At 41.2% G+C, this 14,900-nt stretch overlaps 1 protein-coding gene across 1 annotated transcript; it reads left to right on the forward strand.

The window, feature by feature from the left end:
- The first annotated feature begins 1,388 nt into the window (after window positions 1-1,388).
- LOC105005626 (dexamethasone-induced Ras-related protein 1) lies at window positions 1,389-3,017 on the forward strand. Its single transcript, XM_010863693.3, has 2 exons — window positions 1,389-1,783; window positions 1,985-3,017. Exons 1-2 carry the CDS (start codon window positions 1,525-1,527, stop codon window positions 2,512-2,514), a joined length of 789 nt encoding a protein of 262 aa, XP_010861995.1. The 5' UTR covers window positions 1,389-1,524; the 3' UTR covers window positions 2,515-3,017.
- Window positions 3,018-14,900: the final 11,883 nt, after the last annotated feature.

Consider the following 14,900-nt stretch of genomic DNA (forward strand, 5'->3'; position numbering starts at 1 on the left):
CCTTCTGCTTACCTTCCTGAATCTCAACACAAACAAACACATACACACACGAGCTGCTGTAAAAATAATGCAATCATACGCACACACCGACTATCTCCAGATGCTGCGAGTAGATAATAGGTCTAATTCTATATTCATTATATTTCAACGCAACGTGTGACACGCGTCAGTCATTACATGAGTGCCCCCCTGTGGTAGGCCATGTTAGTACACATCAATGTTCTCTGCAGCCTCACAGCTTATTTTTCCCCACACAGCACTGAAATATTTTTGATGAGAAATGTTCTGAGGTTATTTTATTTAACAATTAAATAACAACTAAATAAAAATAACGCAGTAGGACTATTTAATACAAGACGCTTATTTTGACTTATTTTTGACTGATTATGCACAAATGCGTTAGTGGAGTGCGTTGGTAACGTTATTTTGAGGTTCAAGTCATAGTTTCCCCAAATCACAAAATGGCATCCATCAGTAACTTCATTAGGATTATTTGAAAATTGAGTGCTCAAATAAACGATAGGCAAATAAGTATAACCAATTCACTCGACATGACAATTTATGGATTTACCTAAAATGCTAAACAGTAGGTTAAGCATTTGACAGAGGAGCCAATAAAACACCTTCAATGCATCGATGGATTGCTGAAACTGTGTACAGTTTAAGAAAAAATATCTATAAAAAAATCGGTTAACTATTAAACCTGTATTAGTATTAGCCTAATATTAATCAATTTATTGGAATACGGGATAAAATTATAGGCATTTTTTATTATTATTGTAGACTTTAGTTAGCCATTTTTTCAGTTGTGGGTGAGGAAGTTAACTGTTTGTTTAGATTAAATTAAAACAAACTCTCGGAATTGGATGAACGGTAAATGGGCAGGCTGTTTGTCTGTACGGAAGCATTGGGAATGCATGCATGAAAAAATGTATTCTGCAGCCAAGTTTGAGTCACATGAAAGTCTTGGTTTCCGTTCTTTAGATTTTGTATTACCTAAATTGTCCAAGGTTCAACATCAGCCCAAACAAAATGTCCCAGAGACATGACTGACGGAAATAGTGTAAATGATTAATACATGAATATTTCAGAAGGTTGAAATTAGTTATATTGAATTGCCTACAATTCATTACAAATATATCCAACTGTCAAATTCCATCAAATTTTGGGTTTATCTTAATCAATGTTGCATGCACAGATATGAACAGCCCAGTTCCCATACTGTTCGTTTTGATTGGAAATGAGTGACACATCACCTGGCACATGTAACAATTCCCCCATCTGCTAACTGATGCATTAAGTAGTCCTACGGTGACGTCAGAAGAGGGAGGGCTCTGCTTTCTCTTTAAAAAGCAGCGGTCTCCGTAGTTCGAACAGAGACGTTACAGAGCGCGCTGAGATAACTGGACGATAGCCTGGAGTTGAATCCAACCTTGGCTGAATCTACCAAACAAAACGACGAGTGCGAACACATTGGATCACTCTACGCAACTGTAATACCACTTTACAATCACTATCGAGAAAATGTCTCCCTCAGAGAACGAGTTCGATATCCCAGCGAAGAACTGTTATAGGATGGTGATTTTGGGGTCCACCAAGGTGGGCAAAACTGCTATCGTTTCTCAGTTTTTGAACGGGAGATTCGATGAGCAGTACACGCCAACCATCGAGGATTTTCACAGGAAACTTTACAGTATTAAGGGAGATGTATACCAACTGGATATATTGGACACCTCTGGCAACCACCCGTTCCCTGCTATGAGGAGACTATCCATACTGACAGGTAGTTATCTCTTTCTCTGGTTATTGCTATAATTTGAAGTGTGCAGGTTCAATCACGCTATATATGTGCGTTATATGTCATTAGTTAAGTTCAGTGGTTTGGTCAATTTGCTTAAATTGCACAAATTAGCATGGAAATACTGTAGTCGATGTGTTTCGTTGGTCTGATATTGAATGTCCTACACCTTTTGTTTCCCTTCAGGTGATGTCTTTATCCTGGTCTTCAGCCTGGACAACAGAGAATCCTTCCAGGAGGTACAGAGGCTGAAGCGACAGATCTTTGAGACCAAGTCGTGCCTGAAAAACAAGACCAAGGAAAACATTGACGTGCCTCTGGTGATCTGCGGCAACAAGGGCGACCGGGAATTTTACCGGGAGGTACAGAGAGAAGAGATTGAGCAGTTGGTGGCTGGAGACGAGCAGTGCGCGTACTTTGAGATCTCCGCCAAGCGTAACACTAACGTTGACCAAATGTTCCAGACCCTATTCACTATGGCCAATCTACCCAATGAGATGAGCCCGGACCTTCACCGTAAGGTCTCCGTGCAGTACTGTGACATGCTTCGCACGAAATCCCTAAAACATAAGAACAAGAAGGACCATGGAGACGCCTACGGCATCGTGGCACCATTCGCCCGGCGACCGAGCGTCCACAGTGACTTGATGTACATAAAGGAAAAGGCGATCGGTGGTGCGCAGGGGAAAGATAAAGAGAGGTGTACTATTAGCTAAGATTGTGAATCCTATTAAAGACCTTGAAACCAATAATGATATTCTTCATTTTTTGAGGCAAGATAGACGGGGCTTGGGTGCGCAAGGCTACCCATGCTGCTTACGGTCGCTCGGTATTGGGACACTGAGACAACAATATGTTGGGACGATGGGCTCCGGGTGCAATGACTGTCTAGAATCAGACATACTGCAAACTTGGAAGCGCAAGCTACATGTCCTGATCCGCGAAACTTTGAAGAATGTTCTTTTGTTCTTTTAACGAAGCAGAACCTTTTGTGATGTGGCTTAAAACCAACGCGTAAAATGTGTTTTGACTTGCATCCGCCTTAAAGTTAGGCAAAAAGGCTCATGGAGTGGAGTACAATGTTAAGAATGTTGTTTACATTTTGTTATACATTTTCTAACAGATAATTAAACTTGAATGTCGCAATCTGAACAATTTTATATAAGTGTTAATTTATTTGTATGTCGATGTCAATTTTACAAAATTAAAACGGAAAAAAAAAACAAAAAAACTGAATGTTCCCTGTTTATTCTCATGGTATCCTGAAGTGGCTTAATATTTATTTCTACCTAGAAGACCAGGGATAGTGTCTCAACATCTAAGTACGAATTCATGAAATTAGCTGCAATGTTCAGTTGACCTAAATAAGTCCCCAACATCAACACCCTACATCCACTGATTGCATAAATGATAGGGCATATTTAAATTGCCATGCGTTTTCGGGATTTACATACACTATAGGTAAGAAGGCTGTAATATTTTAATACACTACGTAGGCCTACAGCTCAACATGAGCGTTTACCCACGCCATTGCCTAGTTGCAAGTTAAGTTTTCTTTTTTTTTTTTACACTGGCAGCGTAATCTATACATTTTCCCCCAGTAGTTGGTATTTTGACCGAATGCATAAGATGTCGTGTAAGATCTGATTTGACTGGTCAAAATGACAATTAGTAAATAAACACCAGTGTAATTACTTAAGAGAAAAATTACAAAAACGAGACCAGGCTTTCCTTCCATACTACAGAATATCTAAATAATTTAGTAGATGCTCTTAAACAGATAAGCTTACATTTAGTTGTATACATTTGGTACATATAGCACTTACATGTACAACGCAACAGAGGAGAGGGGAAGGGGCCAATTGAAGCTGGAGATGATTAGTAAGCCATTGTGATATAAGGTTATGAACTTTGCCCGGGACGTCAGTGGAATTTAATAAATTCCCTGCCCAACACCACCTCCAGCTACTTCACAGAGGAGCCTGCAATGGGTTACAGGGTGCTACGCTTCTGGCCTTAGGGCCATAGGCGGAAATCCCGGGGGGGCAGGGGGGACATGACCACGCCCCCCCCTCCATCCTGGGGAAACTATGATTTGTCCCCCCCAATATATAAATGCAAACATAACTATGTAATTTCAATAATACTGATAAGACGCAATGAAAGCACTTGTGCTGATTATAGACACTTAATAGCAGGTTTAAGTTTCAAAAGATTGTAACACCCCCGCTTTTAGCCTCACAGTGGTTTGATCCACTGCCCCAGCCCACATTTCATTTCGCATGTGTGGGAATCTGGCAGTCTGTCGTTGTTGGTTGACTTTCAGTAAGTTGTTCAAACAAAAGATATGTTCGACATTTCTTTACTTATACTACTCAATACAATAAAACACATTTCTAACCGTCACCAGCCTTCATTTTCTCTGCATTGAATGACAGGTCACTCTTTATGTTAGCTAGCTGTTAGCTGATGTTTGCTAGCAAGCTACAGTAACATCAACCAGCTTTTGCAGCTGGTTGAGTCAATGAAAGAAGCTTGCAATGCAATGTTATGTAGTGTTCCTTAGCTTGCAAGTTGATTGTGCGTGTCTACCGTCTGAAAGGCACACAATGCACGTAGCTAAAATGGTCTAATCCAGTAAATCTGTTCAATGTTGGTAGGGTTTACACACAACAGCTGAATTTGCAGAGCTACAATAGCAGGCAAATTGATGTTGCAAACTAAAACAGTATTACAGCACTATTTTTGGTGTCACCCTCAAATTGTAAGTAATTGTCCCCTCCAAACTTGATATCAGGTTTTCGCCCCTGCTTAGGGCAATTCCATGTAAAAATCTAATAAAACTGTACTGAAAGGTCCTCGAAGAAAACCTGATCTAGAGTACACAGAACCTCAAACCGAGGCAAAGTTTAATCTTTCAGCAGGACATTGAACCAAAATACACAGCCAAGACCAGACTGGAAAGACTTAAATAGAAGTCTGTGTGGCCCAGCCAAATCCAGGCTAGAAACCCATTGAACAAATCTGGATTGCAGATTGCAGTTCAACAATGCTCCCCATTCAATCTAACAGAGTTTGAGAGGATCTGCAAGGACGAATAGGATAAACTTCCCAAATCCAGGTGTGTAAAGCTGATACAGGCAAACACAAGAAGACTCAAGGCTGTGATGACTGCGAATGACACTTCTACAAAATACTGAATAAATAGTCTGAATATCCCATATGTACATGAGATATTTCAGTTTTTTATTTTCAATGAATTTGAACACGTTTTCAAAAACGTATTTTCACTTTGTCATTACAGGCAATTGTGTTCAGATTGATGGCAAAAAAATATTTTTAGCAATTAAGCCTGTTACAAAAAACAAGGATATGGGGAAATTCAAGGGGGTCTGATTACTTTCTGAACGCCAGGTAGGTGAACAACAAAAGGTCACTGCACTGGCCAAGTAAGCAGCACACATAGCAAAACACAAAAAATAAAAACAGCAGTAAAAAATGCAAGTGCTTGGAGCAGAATTTAAAAGAACAGGTTTGAGATCAACAGTTACAACCAAATGATATAATACCAGCTCCTTCTGCATCGTGTTTCAATTTTTATTGGGGATATTAAATACATTTTTCTTACTTTACTTTTTTCTCCCCATTTTCATTACATCCAATTCATGATTAGGGCCAGCCTTCAACCCCTCATTTCAGTTTATAGGAGCCAAAGCTGCCACAAGGAGTCGCTAGACCGCAAAGGAGCAAGGTAACTGTTTTAATTGCTAATCTCTGAAAATAAGATGGCTGTTAAATTGTACCAAGAAATATCTTACACGGTAATATCCACGACTGTGATGTGAAGAAATATTCTTCATATGTTGGCAGCAGCTCTAAGACAGCCTTATAGACCCAGTGATGTGCATCCAGTCTGTGCAAGAGCAGCATGAAAGCGCCACCCTGGGCCGCGGCATTCATTCAGAATTTCACAACATTCCAACAAAGATGAAAAGTCTGCATCAAGGTCTTTTCTGACCTGAAATTAAAAACAAGACTTGTTCCTAAAGGAAATGGCCATATGGACAGTGACATGCCTGTCTTGATTATCCTTTGAGCATTGGGCTTGATCTCCTATAACCGTTTCAGTCCACAATAATCCCCCTGATTTCTGTAACATTCTGTTCTACCTAGTTCATTTCAAAGCTGATTAATATGCAGTTCCCTTGGCAGATGACTGCTTGGTGTTTGCCTTTACTACAACGCGCTTTATGACACCTTATCATAAGACACAAGCAGGTTGTCCTATTGGCCAACTTCCCAGAACCAATATGAGCCATGTACTATCCTGTGTTAAATACATCTTATTGGAGTATTCCAAAGACCACAGTGTCCTAAAATGTATCAATACAATAGGAACAATTCCAGGAAAGATCTCACAACCCCGCCCTCCCAAAACAATAACATTTCTGCCTGTCCAAAACACCAGTGTCCCAATGCTAACGTGCAGGTGTGCTTTCTTAGCACTGTGAACACAAATCCTGAACAATAAGGAAAATGGGATCGGCCTGTTCAGGAACTTGCTTTTCCATGTCGATCAATCACTGTTATCATAGAATATTTCAGATAATATACACAAGATAATTTTTTTTTTTTTATTCATTATAAATACAACCATAAAATCTGCTGAATATATACTCTTTAGTCCCTCTTACACTGCGTCACCTGTTCATCATCATCACTCTCTTCTATAATTGCTTCATAGTACATAAAAATCACTAAGAGATAAACACATTTAGCATCACAAGGTCAGTCTTTTGTAGCTTATTGGAACCTGACTGAATGCTGCACTCATTACTATTACATCAACACAACATTGAAACGAAGCAGAAATCAGTTTGTATGCCGTGCTTCATCTTTTAAGTCCAGACCGTGTAAAAATCCTTCCCCACATCACAGGGTCCCTGTTCCTCTATTTGGGGGAGTCAAAAACACAGAGTCCCTTGTATTTTTTTAGGAGCTGTGTCTTGGTGTCCACCTGCTCTCTCATGAACCTCAGCTGCTCCTGCTGCTCCCCAGGACTGGACTCTATTTCAGGCATGGCTAGGATCTTCTCCCTGGTCTCTTGGATCTTTGTCTTTAGCTTGGTCAGATCTTGGTTCACATCGGTACTGTCTTTGTCCATGCTGTCAGAAAGAGAGGGGAAAGTATGACTATTTGAATAAAGTGTATAACAAGTATGTATAACAATTTTCCCGAATATTGTTATGTCCAAGTATCTACATTCTTGTGCCATGGTGACAATTTCCAGTGGATTTGAGAGAGCCGAACATATAATTGAGGAATAATTCTGAAGTGTACAGGAGCATCTAGTCTGCATAGATAGAAACAGATGCCTCAGAAGTCATGGTATGGCACTTCATAGTGCAGAACAAAGGACAATGACCTTAAGCACGCTACAATTGCTTCAAATGTGACCCATTTAATCACTCAGTCCAAATCCAACTGAGCATGACTTTCACATTCTCAAGACAAGACTGAAAGCCAAAAGGCCCAGGAACAAGCAGAAACAGCCAATTACTGCAGTACAGGCTGGGCAGTCCATCACAAGGATACCCAGTGTCTGGGGATATCAATGGGTTGCAAATTTTAGACAAACTTTGCAGGTAAAGGTTTTGCAAAGAGGTAAATATTACTACTTCATGGTACATAATGTTAATCAGCCTTACTTTTGGTAACCTAAAATGGGGGGACTATGTATAAAACAATCTAAAATAGATGAAAGAATCCTGACACTAAAATTGGAAACTGGCATTTGGTACTAGTATAATGCACTGCCTTCCAGGGCTACTACACAAGCAGGTTTCAACACTCCGATTTTCAGACATTATCCTAGGCTAGCATACAAGGGGCATTCATTTCAATTTTATTAAATTATATATATTTAATCAACCTCCAGGAGCTGCTCTCTCATAGGTTTTGTTCAAATAAGGAAACGTGTGTGTGTTTACATATATATATATATATATACATACACACCTTTCCTTATATAAAACAAAACCTACAGGAGAGCAGCGTGACTTGCTTTGATTTCGCTGATAACTACTTCAGTGAGTATTACTATATTGGGATGTGTGGGAGTCCCTACAGTAGTTATTTTAAGCGATCAGTATGCTAAATCTCACTAAAATAGAAATGTACCTAATACATTTTCCCTTATCGGACATATTGTTTAGGTTTAATAATCTAATGAAACATAAAAACAAACAAAACAATACACCAAAATTCCAACTTCCTATAAAGAAATTATTTCTCTGCCGGAAAAAGATGTTCCGGTTTTTAAGAATCCGTGCATTTATATAGCGATGCTGCGATATAACGTTACAGTACTTAGCTAAAACACTAGAGAAGCTACGAAGATTCACAAACCCTACGACGTAGCTAACGACGTTACAAGTTAGCTTGCCGAATAGCTAGTTATCTTTCTAGCTAGCTAGCCTGACGAGTGGAATCCACATCTTTAACACTTCACGCGAAAGGTAGTTTTGGTTTTTCTTTTTTTACCATTTTATAATATCAAGAATAAGAGGAAGCCAGGAGAAATCATCACTTGTAGACTCGACCTCCATTACTTCTACTGCAGATGGTTAAGCCCCTTTGAACCAATGACGTTTGTAAAGGATGTGGCTGCTTCTACTAACGTAATAGGTGCGTCATCAATACGCGCTGGATTCTACAACTTGAATGATGGCGTGAAGGTATTTCTGAGGCAACATTTATCTCCAAAGCACAGGCATTTATGAATTACGTTTTTTCATTCTTATAAACAGTTATTAGACTTAAAATAGGAGGTAACCAGCCCAGATTTAGTTTGACAGGGAGATTTTACAGATATATGTTGTTCTTGAACCTCATCGTGGAGGTTTAGTTGTTCCTGCCGGTAATTGGCAAACATTACAAATTACAATTACAAAATACAATTGCAAATATACTGAATAGCAATTTAATAACATATACAATTTGCAAGGTATTTGCAAGGTATTGTATATACCACCTGCCAGAGTCTGGTTCCTCTCTCGGTTTCTTCCTATGGCCACTGGGCATTTACTGACATTGCTTGCTTTTTTGGGTTTCAGGCTGGGTGTCTTTAAAAGCACTTTGTGACAACTGCTTGATGTATAAGGGCTTCATAAAATAAATTTCATCTGTATATAAAAAAAACTCCACTAGCAAGTAGCTTCCTAATTTGTAAGATTTATACTGTACTACCAGCATAAATACAGTAATAAATGTTTCTACACAATGCCCCTTTTAATAATGGTCAGCAAAAATGGTTTTCCAACCTCCTGGATGTTCCATGTGTTAGGTGTCGTCCAGAGATGCACACTTGAATAGGCTTGTCGACTAGTTATAAAGGCCTTCACTGCTTGAATCAGGTGAGATAATTGAACACAACAACAACGGTGAGAAGTCTTGGGGTCTCCAGAGGAGTATTCCAGTCAGCTTGATTAGTTAATTAGTGAGATCAACTTGAGCCTGTTCAGAAACCATAGCAACGACTGCTCTGAACCAAACCTGCTTAAGTGGATCTACTGTTAAGTGGATTTTATCCTGTCCAAGTGAAGAAAACGCAAGAGCTTATCCACCAATAGCGAGCTTATCCTCGCTATAGTCAAGCTGTCACTTCGCAGAAAATCCAATTGATGTTACAAGGACTCAAATGATAGGAACTCAAATTAATAATTTTTATACTGTAATTCGGAAAGATTTATTTTGAACGTAATAATTTTCCACACAGTCAATCATTTATCTTGCCGACATAACTTAATGTAAACTGACTGGGTTTTTCTTTGACTACTGTACAAACTCTGTACATTGCTTTGCAGTTTTTCCCAACTAATAACTGACTTTTTTGTTCTTATATTCCGTTTTTTTTCTTTCTGCGTGTGTGCGAGTGCAAGGGGAAAAACAAAAACATGAACCCCCTGGGTTTCCCAGGATTGGGAAACACTTTAAATTATTGGCCCCCAGATACTGAGAGGATGTCTGTGGGATTGTATGGTCTTTTGGGCCATATGACAAATCTTTCTGCGAATCTGTCTGCTTTGGTGAAAGGAAGGGTAGTGCCATGAATTCTCTTGGCAGCGTGCGGGCCCTTCAGAACCTTCTCTGGTCTTGTGCGTTCATGTTACCATAGAACAGGGTGAGGGATCAGGCATGGACAATCTCTACTGTGCAAATCAAGCTTATTTTCAGGGAACCATTCCTGGATATTGCTGCTCTAGATACAGCGATTGAAAACCAAGTTATGTAAGAGGGTTTAAATTACCCTTGAGCGCATTACAGAACTTAATTACAGCAACAGAGTTGGATCAGGAGATTCAAATCACATTGTGCTTGTTTGAGAGAGCCAGTTAAAGACATTTTCGATTGAGTTGAGTTTTATTTCAGAAGTACTGACAGCAGCTGAATTGCATGTACAACAAGAAATTTAAGAAAAGTTAAGTCTAAATGTGTTAGATTATATATTTTAAAAAAAATACTATTTGTAGTCTGTTAATGGCATCAGACCAAGGTTCTGCATCCATCCTATTGCTCCTTGATCCTAGTGCTGCCTTCGTCACCATTAATCAATCCCTTCTTTTAGAGAGATTGGAAACCCCTGTTGGGCTACGCAGACACATTCATGCCTGGATTAGATCCTATTTATCGGAAAGACGCCAGTTCATATGTGTGGACAGCCTGTCCTCTGACAAATCAAAGGTACGTTATAGTGTTCCTCAAAGCTCGGTTTTGGGGTCACAATTGTTTTCACTGTATGTGCTGCTGCCTCTAGTAACCAGTTGGAGGCAGCGCTTTCTCCTACTGAGCTCCATTACGGTGGAGTGATCTGCCAATTAAGGTGAGAGACACAGACTCAGTCTCCACCTTTAAGTGTCTACTAAAGACTCATCTCTTCCACAAAGTCAGGCTTGCTCTTGTTCACCCTTGTGTCCTAGCGGGACGGGAGTGAACTCTGTGGGCTGTACTCGGCCCTCTTTCAAGGTGGCTGCTGTTGGTTGGTGTCCCTTTTGTTCTGATGCTTGGCGAATTCAATAGAGTACAAATTTCACACACGGACACACAAGAACACACACGCAGCCACGCATGCACGAATGTAGGCACACCCACAAATGCGCACACGAGTGGTGCCGGCAACAGTCATGCACACAAAAGATGTACTGTCAGTACAGAGAGTTGAACGCGAAACCATCACCGTGCAAAAGCTGGATGTACACAAACATGAGGCAGATTCAGTTACAGATGATATCAGCAGTGTTTTCTGGTTGGTTTTGATGGGCTATATTCTCTGACGCACTTTGCTTGCTGAAATACAAACACAGGCTCAGCCTTCCTAAACCATGCAAATTGCTCCAATCCCATGATAAACAGCCTACCGGGACTTGTGACTCAAGCCCCCTGATATCTGTACTTAGGATCATTCCTCATTTCACCCAGATTCTGTTTAGTAGTTTAAAAAATATCTATTGCACCTGTTATAGATTTTTTGTTCGTGGTACAGTTGATCATGCTCTCTTAACTCCTTTTATGCCTCAGGTTTCACTTGTGTTGTCACATTGAGTTGTTGTTACATTTTCATGGAAATGTGTGAACAATGGCCAAATGAATAAAAGGCCATCTTACTTATTGCCTAAACATTGCATATTAACCCTTAGCCCATCCACCTCTAAATGAACTGAAATGAACATGACATTCTCTGGTTTGTATTGAGAGGGTCGACAACTTTCCTTTCCACACTAATACCGCAATGGCACAAAGGAAAGTACAACCTGCATGGATAAACATTGACCCAGATTTTAATGTTCTCTCTGTGTCTGACAATGGGTATTTTTTTGGACTGACTTGAGCAGGTGTGCAACATTTCACACCTTCACAAGAACGGGGTCAGTGTGGGATTGTCCCGCTAAGTTGGTGGCTTAATGACTAAACAAAAAACTGCTCTTTCAGATTTTCAAATGTGTTATGTCATTATCAAGATGCACAGTAACCTTGCACTAAGAGGAAATGTGTAAATATGTGAAGCCAGTGTAAAAATGAATAACCTTAGCCCATGTGGAAGGAAAAAAAGCATTTGACACATGTGGCCTGGCTCTTCGTTGAGCCAAAACATTAAGACCACCTGCTTAATATGCTGTTGGTCTTCCACGTGCCATCAAAACAGCGCCGGCCCGTCGAGGCGTGGACTCTACAAGACACCGGAATGTGTCCTTTGGTATCTTGCACCAAGACATTAGCAGCAGACCCTTCAAGTCCTGTAAGTTGCAAAGTGGAGCCACCATGGATCGGACTTGTTGGTCTCTCAGATGCTCAATCGGAATGAGATCTGGGGAAGTTGGAGGCCAGGGCAGCACCGTGAACTCTTCAACAAGTTCCTCAAACCATTCCCAAAGAAGGTGATAGTGTGGCAGCATAAGAGGCCACTGCCGTCAGGCAACACCATGGCCATGAAGGGGTGTACCTGGTCTGCAACAATGCTTAGGTAGGTGGCACGTGTCCAATAGACATCCACATGAATGAGCCTTGGGCGCCAAGCACCTTGTCGCCAGAGTGTGGTTTGTCCCTCCTCGGACCATTGTTCATAGATAGCACTGCTGACTGGGAGCACCCCACAAGCCTTGTCATTTCCGAGATGCTCTGGCCCAGTCGTCTGGCCATAACATTTTGGCCCTTGTCAAAGTTGCTCAGGTCTTTACCTCCTGCCCATTTCTCCTGCATCCAACATGATGACTACCAGAACAGTTTGTAGTTATACACATATGTAAACATACATATATGCACCGATCAGCCATAACATTATGACCACTGACTGGTGAACTGAATAACACTGATAATCTTGTTATCATGGCACCTGTGGGTGGGACATAAGAGGCAGCAAGTGAACATTCTATCCTCAAAGTTGTTGTGTTAAGAGCAGGAAAAATGGGCAAGCGTAAGGATCTGAGTGACTTTGACAAGGGCCAAATTGTGATGGCTAGATGACTGGGTCAAAGCATCTCCAAAACTGCAGCCCCTGTGGGGTATTCCCGGTCTGGAGTGGTCAGTACCTATCAAAAGTGGTCCAAGGAAGATAACGCGGTAAACTAGCGACAGGGTCATGGGTGGCCAACGCTAATTGATGCACATGGGGAGCGAAGGCTGACCCATGTGGTCTGATCCAACATATGAGCTACTGTAGCTGAAATTGCTGAAAAAGTGAATGGTGGTTTTGATAGAAAGGTGTCAGAACACACAGTGCATCGCAGTTTGTTGCATATGGGGCTGCATAGTCACAGACCAGTTTGGGTGCCCATGCCACTGACCCCTGTCCACTGCCGAAAGCACCTACAATGGGTACATGAGCATCAGAACTGGATTACGAAGCAATGGAAGAAGGTGGCCTGGTCTGATGAATGCACTATGGGAAGAAGGCAAGCCGGCAGATGCAGTGTGATGCTTTGGGCAATGTTCTGCTGGGAAACCTTGGGTCCTGCCATTCATGTGGATTTTACTTTGACACGTACCACCTACCTGAGCATTGTTGCAGACCATGTGCACCCTTTCATGGCAATGGTATTCCCTGGTGGCATTGGATAATGCACCCTGCCGCAAAGCAATATGGTTCAGGAATGGTTTGAGGAACACAAAGTTCAAGGTGTTGACTTGGCCTCCAAATTCCCCAGATCTCAATCCAATCGAGCATCTGTGGGATGTGCTGGACAAACAGGTCCGATCCATGGAGGCCCCACCTCGCAACTTACAGGACTTAAAGGATCTGCTGCTAACGTCATGATGCCAAAAAACACAGCACACCTTCAGAGGTCTAGTGGAGTTCATGCCTCAATGGGTCAGGGGTGTTTTGGTGGCAAAAGGGGGACCTACACAATATTAGGCAGGTGGTCATAATGTTTTGGCTGATCGGTGTGTGTGTATACAAATATTCAAACCCAGTCTGTAAAGACCAAATGCCATTTGTTAGACTTTGTTAGAAGTTTGACAACAATGTTCCCCTGACTGCAATACTACTTCATTGTTCCTCTTTTGGGTATATGAATGTACGGAAAGCCTGCATAAGAGATTCAAACATCAGCTCTCATAATTAGCATATGAGAAGTACTGGATAGTTACACCTTCTCTTTACAGTAAAAGGCATTCCCACAGCTTTTATTAATAACTGCTTGAGTGGGCATGAACAACACCAGAGAATCAACTGTGTGTTTCAGTGACTTCCTAAAACAAAAACCGCATCCTGTCATTTGGAACATCCTCTGACCTGACAGGTGTTCCAGTGAATGGCTTCCTCACACACTTCTTGTGTGCCTCAGTGTGTTTACCAAGACATGCACGGCTGCATTCTGCACCGTTCACTAAGATCTGGCATTAATAACCGATCAATAATTAGCAAGTAATGAGTAACCGCTTGGTGATGGTTGTTTTCGCTCTGCAAACACCACGATAAGCAGCGGGCGGATGTTTTCGTTTGGGCCAACTGCTTCCTACACCCTACACGTGTTACTGTTTATATATCTAGTGTTAATCATCGGGCAGGAGATCACCGGGGCTGAGGATTTTATTGATTCTTCTTCCCTGTATTCAGTTAGCAGACGCCTGTATTAAGGGTGACTTACAGTTAGTGCATTCATTTAAAGATACAAGATCTAGAGATACAACCGCACAGCTCAGTCATAATAAGTACATGCAATCACCACGGTCTGGTGCTGGATGCAAGCAACTGGTAATCAATGGAGTGTGTGGAAATGTAGGATGAAAAGGGCAATTATAAGATAATTTGAACACCAGGTGGTCTGTGTTGTTCTGGAAAAGTTGCAGGGTGTTTGGCATATCCAGGGAGAGCCATTTTAAAAGTGAGGTGCAGGTGTCCAGGTTTGAGGTGAAAATTGCATGGTTTAGTACCTGCACAGATACCTGTGTCAGATAAGGTCGTAACAATGTTATAGAGCATAAACCTGCAAGAACAAGTAACTGCTTTAATGTTTGCAGAGAACGTTGTGTTCAGTGTTACGCCAAGGTTCTTTGCACTTTGAGGACACAGTGGAGTTGTCAACCAAGATGCGTTCTCCCACCA

This window comes from Esox lucius, chromosome 5 (assembly GCF_011004845.1).
Source record: "Esox lucius isolate fEsoLuc1 chromosome 5, fEsoLuc1.pri, whole genome shotgun sequence".
NCBI classification, from domain to species: domain Eukaryota; kingdom Metazoa; phylum Chordata; class Actinopteri; order Esociformes; family Esocidae; genus Esox; species Esox lucius.